General features: G+C 44.0%; 1 protein-coding gene across 2 annotated transcripts; it reads left to right on the forward strand.

The window, feature by feature from the left end:
• The first annotated feature begins 222 nt into the window (after nt 1–222).
• Nucleotides 223–20,252, forward strand: RLIM (ring finger protein, LIM domain interacting). Of its 2 annotated transcripts, none has more exons than XM_026685454.2 (4): nt 223–502; nt 14,092–14,283; nt 16,073–16,156; nt 16,991–19,236. In XM_026685454.2, the coding sequence occupies exons 2-4, from the start codon at nt 14,115–14,117 to the stop codon at nt 18,562–18,564; spliced, it is 1,827 nt and encodes a 608-aa protein (XP_026541239.1). In that variant the 5' UTR covers nt 223–502; nt 14,092–14,114; the 3' UTR covers nt 18,565–19,236. The 2 variants fall into 2 exon arrangements, with proteins under 2 accessions (XP_026541239.1, XP_026541238.1); XM_026685453.2 differs by lacking the exon at nt 223–502 and adding an exon at nt 1,242–1,403 and having other exon boundaries at nt 16,991–20,252.
• Nucleotides 20,253–20,461: the final 209 nt, after the last annotated feature.

Here is a 20,461-nt window from a genome sequence, read left to right on the forward strand (position 1 = left end):
CTAATAGATTCAGGGCGAGTATTTTTGCAAGACTTTTGCTCAACCGGAGAGGAGTCCTTTGGGGAGGCCCAGTCCCGACTTCCATTTTCCTTGTCTGTAGGGATTGCGGGCTTTGGCCAAGGCCTGCAGCCAGGCCCTGCTGTGGATGATGGGGCGCTTCCTGCACTTGAACCTGACCTGCAAGTCCCACGGAGAGAAAGGCAGGTCTGGTGACAGCTGAGCAAGAGGCGGGGCTGAACTTTCCATCAGGAGGCTGTGAGTTCGATCCTAGGTAGAGGCTAATGTTTGGAATAGTCTCCTGCTCGAGCAGGGGGTTGGACTAGATGGCCTCCAAGGTCCCTGTTGATTCTTATGATTCTCTCCCAACGCGGCTAGGCCTCGAGGTCTCCCATCTTGCCCCAAAAATATTCGGCTTCCGGACCCATCGTGCTGCACCCCGAGGAAGTCAGTCTTGTCACGTGTTTCGGGCGGTGGAGGAAGAGGGATGCAGCCCATCTTCCAGGTAAGCAAGGCGAAAAGTGAGGGGGGGCGTTAGAGTTGCCCCCCAAAAAAAAGGCACCTGGCTGGCTGGGACGGATAAGTGTTGTAGTCCCCACCCACCGCTATCGCTTGTAAAGTCTGGGCGGGGGGGGGACTCGATGAGGTTGCAGGTAGTTGGAAGCCCCCCCCCCCAAAAAAAAAAATCCCTCCTCCCGTTTACAGAGGGCCTGGGCTGTGGATGATGGGTCTTGGAGTCCCCCGGGACGGCGGTAGCCGCAGGGAACCAAACGGCCTTTCCGAACTGAAGCGGCTTCTCTGGCCTCGGAGGGAGGGAGGGAGAGAGAGAGACCGACCCGCGGGCGCTTTTCTCCCCCTTGTGGAGAAGCCCCCTCAGTCAGGCCGCCCCAGAGACCACCTCCCCTCTGCTTGGCTCGTCTTCAAAATGGCGGCCCAGCGGCAGCCAGCGTATAGAGCCGCTCCCTCCCGGCGCTCCGGACTCTATGATTCCCCTCGCCTTTCCTTTCGGCTCTGCGCCATTCCAACCGCTCCCTTCGGCCGAGCAACGTGACGGGAGGAAGGGATGGTGAGCCCAGGGAGCATGCGCGTGTTGCGGGGCGGGGCGAGGGAAGCCGGCCGCGTCACTTCCTCTATTGCGCGGGCCGCCGCCCGGCACCCGACCAATCACCGCGCCGCCTTGCGCTCCTTCCTCCCGCCGTGCTCCCTCCCCCCCCTCCCGACTTACCCTCGCCGTTTCCGGCCCCGAGTTCCTTAGTAACAATGGAGCATAAAATGGCCGCTTGAGAGAGCGAAGCGGAGCCAGGAAGGGACGCAGCCGCCGCCGAGCCAGCCAGGCCGAGGAGACGCGTCGGCGGGCGGGAGAAACGGGAAGACGGGACGGAACCACGACGCGGCCTCTGAAGGCGGTACGAGGGGGCGCGGCGGACGGACTCCGGGAGGGCGGCTAAGGAGAGGAGGAAGAGGAAGACGGGGCGGCGGCGCGCGAGAGGCCTGTGGGGGGAGGAGAAGGGGGAAGGCTCCCAGGTCGAGCGGCCCCAAGGTCCGAGAGGCCCCAAGGCCCGTCCTCCGCCGAGGGCCGCTGCTCTCCCTCGCGAGGCGGGAGGCTCTCCCGATTCCCCGGACTACAACTCCCGTCGCCTCTCGCCGGCGGGGCCTCCGGGACCTGCGGGCAGTGCGGAGGGAGGCCCGCCCTTGGCCCCGCTTCGTGGTGGGGGGGGAGCTGCGGCGAGCGGCCTAAGTGGCCCGCGCGAGGCCCGGGCCTGGCTTGGCGTTACGACCCGGCCTCCCCAGGCCCTTCTCCGGGCGTCGCAACCCCGCCTACATCGGGACACCCCCTTCTCCCGGTGACAGCTGGATGGAAGGAGACCCCGGGGTGCAAAATCTCGGTCTCCTCCCCCCCCCGAGCTTCACTTCCGATGCGAGGGCAAGGCTTGCCTTCTGATGTGTCATGGCTGTCGGTTGAAAGTCACGGCGGCACCGGCAGGAAAATCCCGGGCGGCGTGGCTCTTCCAGGAAAGCCTCTTTCGGTTGCCGAGGTTCAAGTGGGCTTCTCTCTCCTTTCCTTCCCGCTTTCTCTCCTGCCCGTTTCGGGGGGAGGGGGGGGAAATAAATCCTTAGGCACCATTCAATCCGTGTGTCTCCATAGGGCGTGGTAGAGGCAGGAAGGGGGAAGCGGGGCCTCCTTTATTTTTTCTTCCTTCCTTCCTTCCTTCCTTTCCTGGGTCACCCCCCCCCCACCCCCCAAATGGCCAGAGGCTATTGGGGTTTTTTGTTCCTTTGGCCTCTTTAAGCCTGGGGGGTTTCAATTCCCAGAATTCCCCAGGCAGCTTTCCCCTTTTCTCAACCTTGGCTGGGGGATTCTGGGAGTTGAAGTCCACCAGGCTTAAAGTGGCCAAGGTTGGAGACCCCTGTTCCTAGAAGGTCTCAAGTGAGGAACACATGGCAGAAGATCATGCCTTAAAAAGGCAGGAAGGGCTTATCTGACATTGGCTCCAACCCACCCAATCACCGCATTGCTGATTCAGCAACCTCCAGATCCCGAGTAGCTCAGACTGGGACAAATCCTGGTTCTCCCCTGCTTTTCTAGGAAAGAGTCTTTACTTCCAAGAAACTAAAGGTGGTATGTATACCATATATGTACATACGTACAGAGGAACTACACATCACATTGACAACCCAGTTTACAATTAACCAGGATAAAGATCGCAAAGATATGGGTGAATGTAAATCAAAATAGGAACCCTAACCCTAACCCTTGGGCAAGCAAAGCTGGCTGGGGAATTCTGGGAGTTGAAGTCCCTCAGGCTTAAAGTGACCAAGAGTGGAGACCCCTGATTTATAGGTTCCAGAGAATCATGTCAGGTTGTAAATTAGAAATAGCCTGTCCCAATTTTTGGAGACAACCATGACCTGGATGGCTGAGAATCTCCATAGACATTTAGCAATAGAAATACTGGTTTAAAATTTGAGTTTGTTTGGCCCAGAAAGGATAGTACTTGGGGCTGTCCTTGGTGCACTAGTGTGGTTTCATCGAATACCAGAAAGACACACTCATAGTGAGTTTATGGTTGTGATCAGGACCCATTCAGATATTTGTCACCCGTAACCAAACAGGAACCACCTAGTTTTATTACTTTGTGCCTTCTTCCTTTTGGGTTTCTGTAATTTGCTCAGTCCAACCACTTGTTAACAATACTATATGATGACAAGAATGTCAATTATACGGACTATGTGCAGGACTAGCTATCTTCAGGATGTAGGTAATTATATAGTGAATGTTGAGTTACTCCTAGTTTTGATGTAGAGAACTTTAAATGGGTTAAGTTACCAGCTGTGCTGAATTCTGCCAAAAGCTCTGGAGTGAGATTCAAGTACTTTAACATGAAAATAATTGGCATTTAAGTCAAATTACATTTGCTTTTAATTGATCAGCTAGACATCATTGTATGTGGTATTTAACTTTTTTTATAGGCAGAATTACCCCCAAACAACTTAATTGAAATTTAAGAAGTACATAGAGAAGAACTACATTGCTAGCATCTACCAGTTTGTGTAACATCTGCTCTTTGACATGCAGGGTTCTACTTGTGAGATTAAACCGAACTGTTTCAGAGAAGGTGTTAAATTTGAAAGGGGAGGTGATGGAAATGAGACTTTAAAAGGTACTGGGTTGGAGTTCCAGGCATAAGTAATGGGAAGTCAATAGACCAGTGAGGTCACCTCCTCATATAAAATAACCCACCGTTGTAGTCCTGGGGGAGTGAAAGCCATAACTGAGTGAGAAATACTTAAATAAGACTTTGTTTGAAAGGAAAGGCAAGCTTATTCTTTTTTGAAGATTTGGTGATGACTTGCTTTTGGATAATTACCAGGAGCATAGTTGGTACATATTGGTACATAGTTAAATGTAATTACTGGTTGGCCATGGAAGTCAACAGTTTGTTATTCCTGTGCTTAATAACTGTTAAGCTTTATTTCTCTCTAGGGGTGTCAGTGCTACTAAGGATGCAGTCTGAATCCCTTCCAAGTTCAGGAAAACTTCACATGAAGAGTTTCAATGTTTTGGTAGACAAATTGGGCTGTCCATTATTTTTCCAATCAATATGCCATTTTGAAAAAAAACAAACCTAACCTCTGGTAGTAAATATACCACAAATGTGTATAAAGTAATGAAAAAAATAGAAAAATGATTTAAAGAATATTGATTCAACTCTTAATAGTTGATTACATAAAAATGCATTTAAATTCTGAAGTTCAACATTTGGAAAATTTGTCAACTTAAAACTATTTTAATGTAAGACAATTTGAAAATAAGAATTGTTGGGCCATCTGTAGCTCCATCTAGCTTGAATGGAAACTACTAGCATTCCAAGGGCACAGTTCTTAGTGCTTCTAGAGATTTCTGTTTTACTCATGCCTACTACGGTTCTACTTTTAGTCAGAAATACAGTTTAGCCATCTAGTGTTTCTCTCTTGGCTTTTTTGCATTCTCCAGCCTTTGTTAAAATATTAGAAACCAGTCAAATATTTCCACCTTTTCTCCACACACTCAGTTTTCCATAATTTTATACAATAAAGCTTGCATTCCAGATTCTATCCCTGATCAGTACTTACTGTGTTAATTGATAATTGTTTGGCAATTATCAAATATTTGTATAAGATGAGTCATGCTTAAGGCAACAGCTGGAGGAAAAAAGACTTCAGCAGGAAATGAATGTTTAGTCCAAGCTTTTAATTATATCTAAAGCTCAAACATTTTCTGGACTCAAAAATGATAATAAAGGAAGAGCATGAGAAAGAGAAGAGGGTTGAGATGCAAGGTAACATAAGATGATGGTCGGCATTGCCTAACTAACACTTTCTTTACAGTAGTTGAAAGCTTGTGGTAAAATTGCCTAAAAGGATAAGTAACATGATCTGAGAAGTGTGGCTTTGCTTTATTTTTTATTTTTTCCCAGGTAACTAAAGTGATTAACTTTTGAAAAGTCTGAGAACTACAGTATATGTGGATGTTTACAGGATCTTCTGAAGGTTGGATCTGGTTCAGAATGATAATCTGTTCTAACATAATTTTTTGATGTTGATAAATTTTGTAAGCCTTGATATTCAGTTGGATCACTACTGTCCATCCTAGAAGTTTTTCATATGTGTAGAAAAACTAAAAACTAAAAGAGGCAGAAATGCCCAGATTATTTCACAACAAGCTTCAAAAAGAATTTTGGAAGATGTGAAACATTTCTACTGACAGAATGGTTTTATTTTTTTCAGGCGAGAGATTGGTGTACCACCAATCCTTAATATTTTGTACATGTTCACCCTGGTTGCACTGAATTAGAGTTGGCTATACAGAATGTGGTCTGTGATCTTGAAAGAAAACTTTCTATCCATTTAAAATCCTGCTGTGACCTTAGTTTCAAAGAAGCTGCCAGGGCTGGTTATTATGAGGCTGGAGGCTGGGATGAAATTTGTTCACTTTTTCACTTTTTGAAAGAATATCCTTGACCTGAAGACCAGTTGCAGGAATTGGGTGTGTCTAGTCCAGGAAAGAAGGACTAGAGATGACACGATAGCAGTCTTCCAATATTTGAGGGGCTGCCACAAAGAAATGGGGGTCGCTCTATTCTCCAAAGCACGAGCGGGCAAGACAAGAAGCAATGGATGGGAACTACTCAAGGAGAGAAGCATCCTAGAATTAAGGAGAAATTTCCTAACAGAACAATCAATCAGTGGAACAGAAGTTGCCTTCAGAAGTGTTGACTCTTCCATCCCTGGAGGCTTTTAAGAAGAGATTGGACAGCCATTTGTCTGGAATGGTACAGGGTCTTCTGTTTGAGCAGTGGCTTGGACTAAAAGTCCTCCAAGGTTATCTATAGTCTTATTTTTTCCCCACCTCAAACAACAGTTTGTCAAGTGCATCCGTAAAACCTTTTGGCTGATAAGGCACCACCACGTGCTGTCCAGATATGTTGGCCTTCAACTCCCATACAGTGTTAACTCCCTAAAGGCCTTTGTATCCCTGTTATTCTGACCTGTTTAATTGTTCTTCCATCAGCTCTCTGATATATAAAAAATAAAGAGCTCTTCATTTCTTCATGAACCACTTTTTAGACTGGTTTATAATGAATGGGGCCCTGCAGACCTTGGGGAGATTAAATTTGACACGGTCATGTAACTTGCCTCATGCCATTTCAGTGGTAGGTCAGAAGAGCTTTTCAGCACAGCATCTGGCCAAAAGCCCATCTGATTCAACATGCTGATTCTGGGTAAAGCAGCTCTGATTTATTTATTTTTTTGAGTCAATCATCCTTGACAAGATAAATGGATTGGCAATTCTTTGCCAAGGACAAGTCAATCAATCACACTTTGAAACAAATTCCCTATCCTCTAATATTTCAAGAGGAATCATGCTGGGCAACTATAAGCTTTCTCTTCCCCCACCCCTCATCATTTTAGCCATTGTCTATCCCAGAGGTCTCCAAACTTTGGCAAGTTTAAAACTTGTGGACGTCAACTCCATAGCTGGCTGGAGAATTCTGGGAGTTGAAGTCCACAAGTCTTAAACTTGCCAACTTTGGGGACCCCCTGGTCTATCCACTGCAGGATGAAGGCCTCTACTGCTTGTTTCCAACCCAAACAGTCCTGAGCATTCTTTTTGTCAGATCCGCAATAGCGGTACTTGCTGATGTTCATCCATCTTGTTTTAGGTCTCTCGTGGACACTTTTTATGAAGTGGGATCCATTCAAAATGACCGCCTTGATCCACCTGCCATCCGTTCTTGCCGTGTGACCAGTCCATTTCTATTCTTTGACTCCCTTGATGGCATCGTAGTATACTTCCGTTTGCTCTCTGATCCATGTGCAGGTCTTTCTATTTTGTCTTGTGATGCCCAGCGTGTTTCTTTCCATGGCTCTTCGCGCCACTCGTAGCTTTTGAATCGATATATAATTGGTATCTCTGTAGTAGGACTGGTAGTAATAATACTTTTTAATGCATCTATAATTTCTACAAGCAGTGCAGTATCAAACGACTAACTACGGTCCAAGTTAAAACAAAATTAAATATGGAATTTTGGTAATCTGACCTGTGACATTGAATTACAGGTAGTCTTCGATTTACAACAGTTTGTTTAGTGACTGTCTGAAGTCACTAAACAACAGTGTTTAAAAAGTGACATGATTGTTTGTCACCCTTACGACTGTTGCAGCAAAAACCCCACCCACGCACAATCCAAACTCAGGTGCTTGGCAGCTGGCTCATAGTTATGACAGTTGCAGTGAGGTCATGTCCCGGGCAACCTTCTGACAAGCAAAGACAGTGGGGAACATCCATGTTATTAACAGAGCTGCAGCGATTCACTTAACAACTGTGGCAGGAAAGGTCGTAAAATGAGGTCAAGCTCACTTAACAAATCCTTATTTAGCAACAGAAGCCTTGGGCTCAATTGTGACCATAAGTTGAGGTCTATCTGTGGTGAAAGTGGTCTTAGTCGTGGCCTCTCATTCCAAAGGCCAAATTGGTCCAGAGCAGGTGTGCCAGAGCTGCAGTTTGCTGCAAGGAGGCTCAGGCCCTCTGATTTGACCCAGAATTACAAGTCATACCAAAGCTATTGCTCTAATGTGGACCATTGAATCATCATACATTTTTTAAAAAATCTTCAGAATCTTCAGAAATGAAAGAAAAAGTCTCAACTTGCTACATGTGGTGTTTAGTTTTGGAGAAGAGATTCATTGTCACTTTCTTTTTCAACATCGTTGGCCCCTTGAACTCCTTGTCTCCAACTAGCAATTAGGGTTTAAAGTGGCCTTCAGTGGCCGTAGTGTTTATTTTTTATTGCCAAGGGGATTTTTACATGCCTTGCAACGTTAACAAAGAGAAAAGATGCTTTTCTGCTCAGAAGTGACTCTTCAAAGATGTCTGAACATTTTTGATGTTTTGTCTGAAATCTTCCTATAAAAGTACTTTGGGGAAGAGATTGGAGGCCCAAGTTTTTCCATGCCTAGTCTTAATATTTGTGATAACTTGTGAAAATCCTATTTTAGTTGCATGTACAATATCTAGAAGATGACCATAAATTAACTTTCATCACAATATTAGCTCCCTCCCTCCTGTGGGATATTTCAAATAATCTGGTTTTAGTTTTTGCTTATCCATTCGATTGAAAGCAAGAAACCCCTTCTGATATGGTTCCCTAGGCACTAATCATTAGCTCCATTTAATTTAAAAAACAGTTACAGTGGCTCTTCTGAAAGGCATTTTTCTGATTGTCTGCCAAGCATTATATTGAAAAACTCTTCATTCAGTTTTGCTGATAGAATTGAACATTACAATTGAATAAGTGGGTCCTGCATTCACTAAGCTACATTACAATGCTATTATTGTGAGTTATGTTTATCTCAAGCTTGAAAAAGGCCTGTGATGTGTAGAGGCTTTCCTCCCTATTTTATGAGCTCTTTTTAAACCTAGTTCAATTACTAGATAATTGGATCCTGATTTTATAATGCAGTTTGCAGAGATTAGCTTTCCTGCTTCGTATTTGTATCTTCAGCTATTCTCGGAGGTTTTTCAGATGTCTTCCCAAAGACAAGTTAGGTGTGTCGTTACAGGGAAGAAGACTGCTTAAGAAATGCTTCCCCCATAAGGATTCAAAATTAGCTCCTATACTAATTGTCTCCTCACACTCAGCCCAAAATTCCCTTTTCGCCACGCACTTAATAATGCCTGTATTAAAGCAGACAACAGCTTTTGTTTCTTCTTCTAGTTTTCCTTACCTAAGGATATGCCCTGAACCTGGAACAAAATACCCACCGCTTGAAAAGTCTGAACTGTTTTGAATGAGCTAGTTTAGGTAGGACATGGCTTGTGCATTGCCCTTCCCTACCAATTCCATGGCCTGTATGCCAGTCTGTGCATTCTCTTGTCTTCTCTTCTAGTTTCCTTGCTGTCACAGGTGGTCACAGCAGTATGGAACAAGCTGCAATATTCGTGCAATATATCCCACTCACTTGTCCTCACACCATCTTGTTTCCCCTCATCCACAGCTGCTACCACGGGGATCCATCCTTGCCAAGGAATCCTCCAGCCTGGAAACACCCCCTCCAAATTTTGGTTCAGATCTGGAAGATGCACACCCCCAAACTCTAACGTGTGTATTTTAGTCCTGGCATTGACTGCCACTGACTCTTCTCTGCAGAGTACGGTTCAGTCATGGAAGACTTTCCTATCTATTCTTCTGCTTATTATTTTAATGCCTTTAAGCAATTTTATAATCTGTTTAGAGTACTTGAGTTTTGGAGGAATTATTAATGCACAACGGACACTACCTAAACACTAAAGGCACACGTGACACACAGGATGGACATGCAGACATTCCACATCAAATGAAGTCATGCTTTCGACGTCTGCCCAGGTTAGCGACGGGACCTATAAAAGTCATTTTTCTTTCTCTTTTCATCAGATTGGAGTAAACGTTTTAGAGTTCACAGGATAACAGATTTTGGGTTTATGACTCAGCTTTGGGAGTTCAGCTACTGGGAAAGATGAATTTGGAGATGGGAAAAAAATCAGTGGCTTTTAATTTTTTTGAATCCACTTTGTAAATTTAAGACTTTAGCCTATTTTAATCCACCTAATTCTAGGAATATATTAGTGTTCAAGAACCCAAGTTGCCTGTCTTCTCATCTTCTTTCTTTGGCATCGAAAACTTCCACAAATGGCTTCTGGAATATAGAATAGTCCAGCTTAAAACGACCTCCTCGGTCTACATTTTGTTTCCATACCTGGGTTTCCCAAGTCTGGATACACCCATTTAAATTCTGCTCTCCAATGTGTAGTACATTATTAAAAGAAGACATTAAAAACAATATATTGTTAGTGGCAAAAAATGTTGAGAGGTTAATGCTTCATTTCCACGTACTGTTGTTGAAGCATGGCAAGTAATCTCATAAAAGTTAAAAGGGAATACTACAGTTTTTTTAGGTTTCAGATCTTTGCAATACAGACAGTACTCTTCATCATTCTGTCGAAGCTGCCTCTAAATCTGTTTTGTTCCTAAGTCCAAGTGAGCATATGTCTATGATGCACTGTAAATTAACCTGTAAATTATCTAACAATGAAATTCAATGGAGGGATAAGTAAGGTTTTACACTTAGAAAAGAAAAACTGAATATACTGGTACAGATTAGTTGAAACTTGGCTCAGTAGTGGTAACTGAGAGAGAGATCTTGGAGTCCAAGTGGACAATCACTTAAATATGAGCCAGCAGTGTGTGGCAACAGCCAAAAAAAAAAGCCAATGTAATTCTAGGTTGCATTAACAGAGGGATAGAATCAAGATCACATGAGGTACTAGTACCGCTTTATAAAGCCTTAGTAAAACCACACTTGGAATACTTGCATCCGATTTTGATGGGTCACAATATAAAAAGGATGTTGAGACTCTGGAAAGAGTGCAGAGCAGAGCAACAAGGATGATTAGGAGACTAGAGACTTAAACAGTTGCAGGAACTGGGATTGTCTAGTCTAGTGAAAAGAAGGACTAGGGGGGACATGATAGCAGCATTCCAGTATTTGAGGGGCTGCCTCAAAGAAGAGGGAGGTCAACCTATTCGCCGAAGCATTTGAGGGCCAGACAAGAAGCAATGGATGGAAACTCATCAGGGAGAGAAGCAACCTAGAACTAAGGAGAAATTTCCTGACAGTGAGGAGAATTAATCAGTGGAAAGGCTTGCCTTCAAAAGTTGAAAGTGGTCCATCACTGGAGACTTTTAAGAAGAGATTAGACAACTATTTATCTGAAATGAGCAAGGGCTTAGACTAAAAGGTCTTCCAACTCTTTATTCTGTTAAACCTCCCAACTTGTGGACAGGTTTGTTCATATTGGTAAAAGTGTAATTTGAAAATTTATATGTGGAATTATGTTGATTTTGATTCGAGTGCTGTATTTTTGCTTGCGTGTATTAGAAGAGATAGTGTAACCTTCCATACATTTTAGTTTTTGATAACAGTAGTTTGTGATTACTTTTCATGTATGCTGTCGTCTCGTTTTTTGTTTTGTTTTTAAGACAGTAATTGACAATGAAGAATTTTTACTAACTCCCTAAGTCCTTCTTAAACATGAAGGATATTAATCATTGGTTATCTGTAAGATCTTTCTCCAGATAATAAATAAGCAGTTTGTTTACTGACCGTTCAAAGTTACAACAGCACTGGGGAAAAAATGACATGACTTTTTCACACTTGGGACTATTGCAGTGTCCCCGTGGTCACATGATCAAAATTCAGATGCTTGGCAACAGACTGACATCTATGGTGGTTGCATAAGATCCCTTTTGCTATCTTCTGTCCAGCAAAGTCAATGGGGAAGTCAGATTCATCTAATAACTCATTACTGACTTAAGAATTGCAGTGATTCATTTAACAACTGTGGCAAGGAAGGTCGTAAAATGGGGCACTTGACAGAAATGTTGGGCTCAATTGCGATAAATTGAGGAGTATCTGTATTATCAGGCAGATAATCCAGATTGGACATGCAATAACATGCTTTGGGCTGACAAGAATTGTGCCATAGTGGAACCTAACACTGATGGTTCCACTATGGCAACCTCAAATCACAAAGTGTGATTTGAGGTTGCCATAGCTCTGCCACTTCTAAATCCAACTTTCCCAGGACCTTTTTAGTAAAGTACCAAACGCAGAATATAGCTCAGCATAGCGGTGTCTGATCTTAAGTGGATATCTACTCCTGAAAGCTCAGGAGACACAGTTGTGTGTCTTTAACAAAAGGTGGGTGGGTGGGAATATCCTGAGAAATGTAGTCTTGGGTTAGGCCAATGTTTCTCAACCATAGCAGCTTGAAGATGTGTGAACTTCAACTCCCAAAATTCCCTAGTCAGAGCTGCCTGGAGAATTATGGGAGTTGAAGTTCATAACATTTTCAAACTGCCAAGGTTGAGAAACACTGGGTTAGTCTTAATTTAATCTGATGCTTAGCATCCTCTTCTTCACACTCAGTGGAAACAGTTATTTCACAAACTCTATAAGAAAACTAGTGTCAGCTTCAGCCATTGTGATAATCTTAGTATTTGTCTCACCCACACTAAGATCTCCTTGCATGATTAAATGGAGTTAGTTTAGCCACAGAACTATTGCTGCCAAATTGCTCTTGACTTCATTAGACCTGTCTGCCTTTGACCCCAAATCATAGTTGAGATTATCTGCTCAAACAATTATTCCTCACATATTATTACTGGCCACCTCTTCTGGTGTGTGAGGTTCAGTACTTTAGAATGAAAACTTATCCGGCTGTGCATGGATGCTATATAGTGTGCAGGCTGGTTGGCAGATGTCCATTTGGATTCTCTTCATTTGTGCGGTGAGAGAAATATAAAACACACGTACTTTATCTGTAGTGGAATAGGTGGTGGTGGTGGTGAGGTTAATGTTTGGGTTGAAATCTATTTACAGTAGATTGTTTTTCCTGAATGAGTGATAAAAGTAAGTGCACAATTTATGCTAAAGATAATATATGAGAAGATCTAGATAATTTAGGTCTCCAAGGGAGATGGACAACTATAAAATATAAAATATAAATACTTGGTTGAATCAGGTGGAGCAGACATATCATCTTCCACCATATCGGATGATTGATCACCCATGCTATCCTCTACATCAGGGGTCCCCACCGCCGGTCCGCGGACCGGTACCGGGCGCGGAACAAGCCTTACCGGGCCGCTGGTTGCTGGGCGCCGCCATCTTTTTTGGAAAGCTCACCGGAAGCGCTGTTTCGTCATAAAAGATGGCGGCGCCAGCGCTCGTGAGCTTTTCCGGTAGAAAGCCATTTCTACCGAAAAGCTCACCAAGCGCGCCGCATTATTTATGACGAACAGCACTTCCGTGACGCCACCGGAAGCGCTGTTTCGTCATAAAAGATGGCGGCGCCCAGTTGACGCTGCACCGGCGCGGCGCCCAGCTGATGTCGGAACCGGGCCGCGGCGTCGAAAAGGTTGGGGATCCCTGCTCTACATGAAGTCTGATGCTTTAAATCATGTTGCCACTAATGGCTTCTTGACAAGGCACGCCATGTTCTACTTTAAAAGAAGTGCTTTGCAGCTAATTCATAGCTTGGGATGTAGAAGAGACAGCAGGATGATAGCTAAAAAGGTACTGTTGATGTTCCCAGAGTTTACTGCCTTTCCTCCTGCTGGTATTTTCATTGCAGTGGATTGTAGCTAGGTAGCAGCACTAGCTTTCAGCTTCGGGCTTGAAGTACTTGCCCATCCTTGGGTGTGTATAGCATGCTGCATTTGTGTGTGTGTGTGTGTGCTTTTGCATGGTCTGGTGCAGGGGTGTCAAACTCGTGGGCCGGATGCATCACTTGCTAGCCCTTCCCCTGCTCAGTTTAGTGAAGGAGGAAAAAGTTCCAATACATCACGTGACGACTCGAGTTTGACACCCGATGTCTGGTGGGTTCTCTTGAATGCAGCACCACTTATTCTGGACTTAGATTTTGGAGGAGGCAATTCCTCCTGGTGCTGTAAACATGTTGGCCTGTTCACAGAAGGATGTGACCTTACATTGGTGTCAGGGAGGAGCTTGTGCCCAGGACTGGGCCCCAGCTATACCCTGGTCTGTCACAGCGCCAGCTGTTGCCTCTATTCTGCCAGGCAGGCCCAGCCTGTTCTTAGAATCAGGCTGTCTAGTTGCAGATACCTTCCTCCTCCCCCCACCCCCCTTGGAGGATTAGAAAATATTTTCAGCTTTTCCTGATTTTTGAAATGGCTACCCAGTTTTGGGCATTTTTACACTGTTTATACAGACATTAAAACTTTACTGGTAACAGTTAACAAAGTAAAAAACAGAAGAGTCAAATAATACATCAATATTATAATGGGTAATCTACCTTGTGGACAGGTGTGCTCTTTTTAACCACAATTTGATTCCAGCAGCCTGTATGACATTCTGTAGTTTTTCTGTGTTCCTGCAGAGTGGCAATATATGTGTACATTCTCAACTGGAGTTTAGCCATATGGAGTAAGGAGTTAAACATCCCCCTCCCCAAAATTAGCTGATCAATTTTTTTTTATTTTTACTTTTTAGAAATATTTTCTACTTTTATCAACATGGAAAGCTCAGAGGCTAATAATAAAGGAAATGTCAATCAGTCGGAAGCTCAGCGCCGGAGTCAGCTGGACCGGTTGGACCGAGAAGAAGCTTTCTATCACTTTGTAAATAACCTGAGTGAAGAAGACTACAGGCTGATGAGAGATAACAACTTACTAGGCACTCCTGGTACGCCGCTTTCTTAGGTTGCCATTCAGACAGTAAGAATCTTGCTGTTCTGCTGTTAACACCCAGCAGTTATTTAACTTCAGTCACTCCTGATAGTTGTCATAGAATCATAGATCTGGAAGGGAACTTGGAGGTCTTCTAATACGACCCCGTGCCAAAGGCTGGAGACCTGGCAAATAGCTCTCTAACCTTTTCTTGAAAACCTGAGTTCTGGATGACCCACAACTCTGGGGAGCAAACTCTTTCATTAATTGTTCTCACTCAGGAAGCTTCTCCTAAGTTCCAGGTTGGGTCTCTATTTAAGGAGCTTCTACGCATTGCTTCGTGCCCAGCCCTCAAGTGCTTTGGAGCATAAGGAATTACACCCATGTTTTGCATTAATTATGCTAATACATACAGGACCCCAGGTGCCTACAATATGGACTTCACAGGGATCTTAATCTCCGTAATAAATACAACTACAGAATACAGATCTCCATTCCTCTCTTAAAACCACACATCAAATCTTTTATTCTTTCCCACTATCAGAAGAAATTACTATAATTGTTTTACAATTGGTCACTACCCAACATTTGTTTGAATTGAGCAGAATAGAAATAGATGATAGATAGATAGATAGATAGATAGATAGATAGATAGATAGATAGATAGATAGATGATAGATAGATATGGTATTCAGCTTTGTTCGGGTATTTTCCCATGTCATTATAGTTGTGCTTTTAAAGTTGTAGCGACGTTTCGGCAGAAAATACAACTAACTTTAAAAGCACAACTATAATGACGTGGGAAAATACCTGAACAAAGCTGAATACCATACATATAAATACCCACAAAAAAAAGAAAAAAAATTATATATATACACACACACGCACACACATTAATCATCTTGAAGAAAAATTGCAGTATCAAAGCAAAGTTTATAGAATGATTATCTTGAAAGAAAATCCTGTAGCGATGCTAAGATGTTCGCTCTCTTAGTTAACAGATGAAGAATCTATTGATGGTCCAGTCTTTCCATGGTGACACATTTGGTAAAGACTTTGCTTGCTAATATAATAAATAAGCTACTTCCAGGAGCAATGGTATCTAGAATTTCTTACCCAATAAACTTACATTTGACGTTCCCACATCTTATAATAGATAACGATATAGTGGGCATCAGTAGCAAGTACTGGTCAGCAATCTGATTTTGATCATGGGGATAGCTTTATATTTTATAATGTTAAAGTTGTATTTTGTTTATTGAGCAAAATGTTCCTCAGCAGCTGAAATAAGATCATTTGTTTTTGCTATTTTGATCTCTGTAGATTTCATTCAATATTTTTCATGCTATTTCATACAGATCTCCCTTAAAAATCATTTTGTTTTATAAACTACTGTCGGTTCATTTTCTTGAAGATGAGCTTTGCAGTTGTAATTTCTTGCCCTTCTGTTCTTCATTGTACATGCAGTGCTGAGCAGAATGCTTTGCTCTGTTCTTTTCCCAGGCAGAAGTAGGCAAGCCAAATTCCTGCCTTCTAGAGTGCCTTCTCCCTCTGTCTCTCTCCCATGTTCTTTTTCTTTTCTCTTCTTCAGCCCTGTACGGTAACTTTTCAATGTAGGGTGGTTGGGAATATTGCCATATGTCCACCCAAAATCATCACAGCTCTTTAAATGAAAATACAATCCCAATGTTAGAGAAAAATTAATAGTAATCTTGGTAAACCCATCTCTGCTTTGGTTCCCCTAGTGTTGGCTGCACATGAGTGTGAATGACTTTCTCAGGAACACCTGCCCATTGTTTCCTCAGGTGAAATTACGGAAGAAGAGCTGCTAAGAAGGCTGCAGCAAATTAAGGAAGGCCCACCCCAGCAACACACTGAAGACAGCAGAGGTACGCACTGTCCTTCTAACGTTTCTATGGTAGTAGTCAGATTGCACACCAAACGACTTACAAAAGAAGCGATTTGAATTTAGCCCTTGTGCTCCTGTGGCTAGGTCCTGTTGGGCCTCTGGCTTCCATTGTGGTGCAGTTTCTAGAGCTTATATATATTCATCTCCTTTGAAATGGCTTCTACAAAGCGAGGCAGACTGTTCCCTGTTCTTCTCCTCCTTTGTTCCTGGCCTAAGAGAGGTGGTGAGCACTCTGACTGTGCTGTGAACTTATTCAAAGCAGGCCTGCTTTACCCCTTGGTACCTGCACGTGCCTATCTGATATCTTGTCTGAACCAGCGTGGTTCAAATCTCTTTGGCCAAGTGTTCAGCCTTGACGTATTAATATTGGAGAAGTAGTTAGGATGAAACTAGATGCTAGGCTTATGCAATATTGCATGGATAAACTATTGCCTGGCCAATCATTGGATTTCAACCCTCCCATAAAGGGAATGGAATTCACAAAAAGTATCACAGGGCATTGTTGTATTTCCTGACCTTTATAAAACAGTCATCTTGACTGATTTGCTGAGGTGTTCAATACTGGACAAATAATTGTTTGATGGTAAGTCTATTAATGGTGGTGAAACTAACCTATCCCACAGACATTGCTGTGATTAATTTAGGAAGATACGGTGAGTTAAGCATTTGTGGTGCCCAAAAGTTGGAAGAACAAATATTTGCACTGTGGCCAAGGACCTTATTTATAAGATCATAACTTGTAAAAGGTTTGGGGAAAGTTTTGAGCTCAGAATTATACCAGCCGCCTAACTCTAGCAGTTACTTTTATTTGCAGGTGCAGAGTCCGCAGAGGATGTGTCTAATGGTGATTCCATCATAGATTGGCTTAATTCGGTTCGGCAGACTGGAAATACGACACGAAGTGGGCAGAGAGGCAACCAGTCGTGGAGAGCAGTAAGCCGGACTAATCCAAACAGCGGGGATTTCAGATTTAGTTTGGAGATAAATGTCAACCGCAATAATGGGAACCCAAGTACCGAAGCGGAGGGCGAGCCACCCGTAGAAGCCCCCACTGGGGAGGATCTAGAAAACAGCCCAAGTGACACTGAGACTTCAAGGTCAGCCTCTCCCCCGGTCCTAAGGCAGAGCTCCTCTCCTCCTGTAGCCAGGCAGCCTGACTCAGACATGAGCTATCCTGAAGACCTGAGCGAAGACCTCTCTCTTCAGAGAGGCCAGAGGAGGTCAAGAAGCAGGAGTCCCGAACAACGGAGGACACGGGCAAGGACTGATAGAAGTAGATCCCCTCTTAATCCAGTGAGCGAACCTCCTCGCAGGATACATCACAATACGTCCTCTCAAACCCCTGATCTTCCCTTGGTCGCTGAAGCAGAAGGAAGTTCCAGAACCAGGCAGCACATGGTCATCCGTCAGCATGCAGCAGCCAATGCCGAGGCGCCTACTGAAAATACGGTTCTCTTTTCCACCTCCGAGGCCAGGCCTGTCCCTCAGGCCGTGAGCTCTTCGGAAACGGGCGGCAGTGCGGAGCCCCCGGCCCCCGGGCAGAGGCCCCCCACCATCGTGCTGGACTTGCAAGTGAGACGGGTCCGTCCGGGAGAGTACAGGCAGAGAGATAGCATAGCCAACCGAACTCGGTCCAGGTCCCAGACCCCAAACAACACGGTCACTTACGAAAGCGAGCGAGGAGGTTTCAGGCGTACCTTTTCACGCTCGGAAAGGGCAGGCGTGAGAACTTATGTCAGCACCATTAGGATTCCTATCCGCAGAATCCTGAACACGGGCCTGAGCGAGACCACCTCGGTTGCCATTCAGACCATGCTAAGGCAAATCATGACCGGCTTTGGCGAGCTCAGTTACTTCATGTACAGCGATAGCGACGCCGATCCCGGGGGCTCGGCCCCCGCCCCAAGCGTGGAAACGGTGGAGCCCCAGGCTGGAGGGGGCAGCGGGAACGGCCATGCCAGCCCCGAGGGTCCTGAGGCTGGGTCGGGAGAGGCCTATGAAGGTAGCCACGAAGGGGGTCCCACGGCCGGCCCGAGGCGGGAAGGTCAGAACGCGAGGGGCTCCGTTACTTTTGAAGAAAGCGGCTCCTTGCCATTCCTCAGCTTGGCCCAGTTTTTCCTGCTCAATGAAGAAGATGACGACCAGCCCAGAGGACTCACCAAAGAACAAATTGACAACCTCGCCATGAGGAATTTTGGCGAAAGCGACGCCCTGAAAACCTGTAGTGTTTGCATCACCGAATACACCGAGGGGAATAAGCTTAGAAAACTCCCTTGCTCCCACGAGTATCACGTGCACTGCATAGATCGCTGGCTATCCGAAAATTCCACTTGCCCAATTTGCCGCCGAGCCGTCCTGGCTTCAGCTAACCGGGAGAGCGTTGTCTAAGGCCCCGTTGGTATCCTTTCAGCTGATTACATGGTGAGGGAGCGATGGGCAGGACGCTGCTTGCAACAGCCACTTTTTGTGTGGTGGTTATAAATACAAAACAAAGAATAGTGTGATTTCCTCTTACGAAATGGAATTTCTTTTTTCTTTTAAAAAAAAAAGCAAAGCAAAGCAAAACCTTCTCAATTAGGGTTCCTAAAATAAGACCAGGTTTGTGTTGTCAATTAAAAAAAAGGAAAGAGATATATTTGCCCAAAGACAACTGGTTGTTGTATAGTTTCAGTTTTTCAACACAAATCAAGTTCTCGGTCCCTCCTGACCCCTCCAGTGTGTGTTGAATGCTGGAGGCCTCAACTAACTGGAGTCATTTAGCCGTATACAGCCTGTGCTTCACTGTGGATTAAAGCGAAAGGACTCCGCTCCCCTGGCAGAACAGTAAAATTAATCTCCCACGTCTGATTTTAGCTCCTTTCTTGTATAGGGTATTGAATATGGTCATGTAAATAACACTAACCTCAGTCCCTCTCTCCCACTGTACAGCTGTCTTAAGTCCAACACTATGGCACGCCATAGGATGACCTGATAGTTTAACTGGGATATTTATCTTGCTGTGGAAATAATTAATTGCTTATGCTTGTTTAAATAAACACTTTTGTTTTAAAAACAGTAAAATCTTTTTGTACAGGTCAGTGACTTTTCCACTGCGCTTTTGTGCAAACATGTTCAGAATTTAACCCTCCACTGTGTTTAGCCACAAGAGCACACGGTGCGGTCCTCCACCTTGGGGCAAGCCTCATGGCAAAGAGCCTAGCTTTCATCAGTATATTATTATTATTATTATTATTATTATTATTATAAAATAAACATTGGGAATTAAGATAACTGAGCCGAGTGAGACCTCTGCAGCCTCTGAGGCATGAGATGCCTGCGTAGTTTGGATGCAGAGCTCTTTCTGGGAAGATGAAAGATTGGCACGTTGGCTGCTGCAACAGCGGCTTCACTCACCTGAGCTTTCCCAGTACAAATTTTCACAATGAACACATTATGTGTAAAGTCAGTTGGCCAGGTTGTGTGGCAGCTTGCATTTGCACAACATGCTCGAGCAAAATGTGATTGCTGGCTGCTTCATGGCTCTGTGTGTTGGGCAAATTCTAATCGGTGTGGTTAGCTGAGGACTCCGTACATTGTTAAGCGATGTAAATTGAATTGAATGGGATACCCATGGTTCAATTGGCCAGTGCAAGTTGCGGGGCCTTCTGTGGTCCCGGCTTTGCAAAGGTAGCTGGTTGCGTTGCTTTGGCACTGTGAAATCTACTTCATTATCCATCTTCCTCTGAACACAGCAGATACTTTCTTTGTGCACCATATTTCTAACCACTGTGCATCAGGCATTTGTGGCTTTCAGCAAAACTTCTTTCTAGTGACTTGTATAGTTTTCATTGGGATGTTTAAAAAGTTGTTATCTCTGAAAGTTTAATTCCTTGCTTGGAGGTGGAAGAGAAGCTCTTTGAATAAAACCTATTGGGGTTTTTCCCCTCCTCACAAGCAAATGGTTTATCAAATTAAATCTTACAAATTCATCAATTAGTCTTAAAGCAACTGCTTGGAAACACATCAGATTGTTTCTTCTATGCTGTATATATCCTAGGAATAATTTTTATTGAGTAAATAAATTGTGCTTTTGCTTATAGATTTTGCAACCGTTTTTATCTTCCGTTAATGATATATGAAGAGATGATTTTTCATTGGATATTTTAAAAAAATACACGAAGCACTTTTCTGCTGTGCCTAGTTAAGAATTGCAGCACATTTTCTCCCTCTCCTGCTGCCTCAAAAAAATTGGATTGTAATTAACATCAGTGTTGTTTCTGCTTCTCAAATGAATATCTTACAAAGC

This window comes from Notechis scutatus, chromosome 10 (assembly GCF_049901735.1).
Source record: "Notechis scutatus isolate UNSWTSFEM ecotype Mainland chromosome 10, rNotScu1.2, whole genome shotgun sequence".
Classification (NCBI taxonomy): Eukaryota; Metazoa; Chordata; class Lepidosauria; order Squamata; family Elapidae; genus Notechis; species Notechis scutatus.

What these genes read in the sequence shown, in the direction of transcription:
- RLIM (XM_026685454.2), top strand. Translation starts at nt 14,115, where the DNA reads ATGGAAAGCTCAGAGGCTAATAATAAAGGAAATGTCAATCAGTCGGAA. An exon ending in CAACTTACTAGGCACTCCTG is followed by an intron (nt 14,284 to 16,072) that starts GTACGCCGCTTT and finishes TTGTTTCCTCAG; the next exon opens with GTGAAATTACGGAAGAAGAG. An exon ending in ACACACTGAAGACAGCAGAG is followed by an intron (nt 16,157 to 16,990) that starts GTACGCACTGTC and finishes TTTTATTTGCAG; the next exon opens with GTGCAGAGTCCGCAGAGGAT.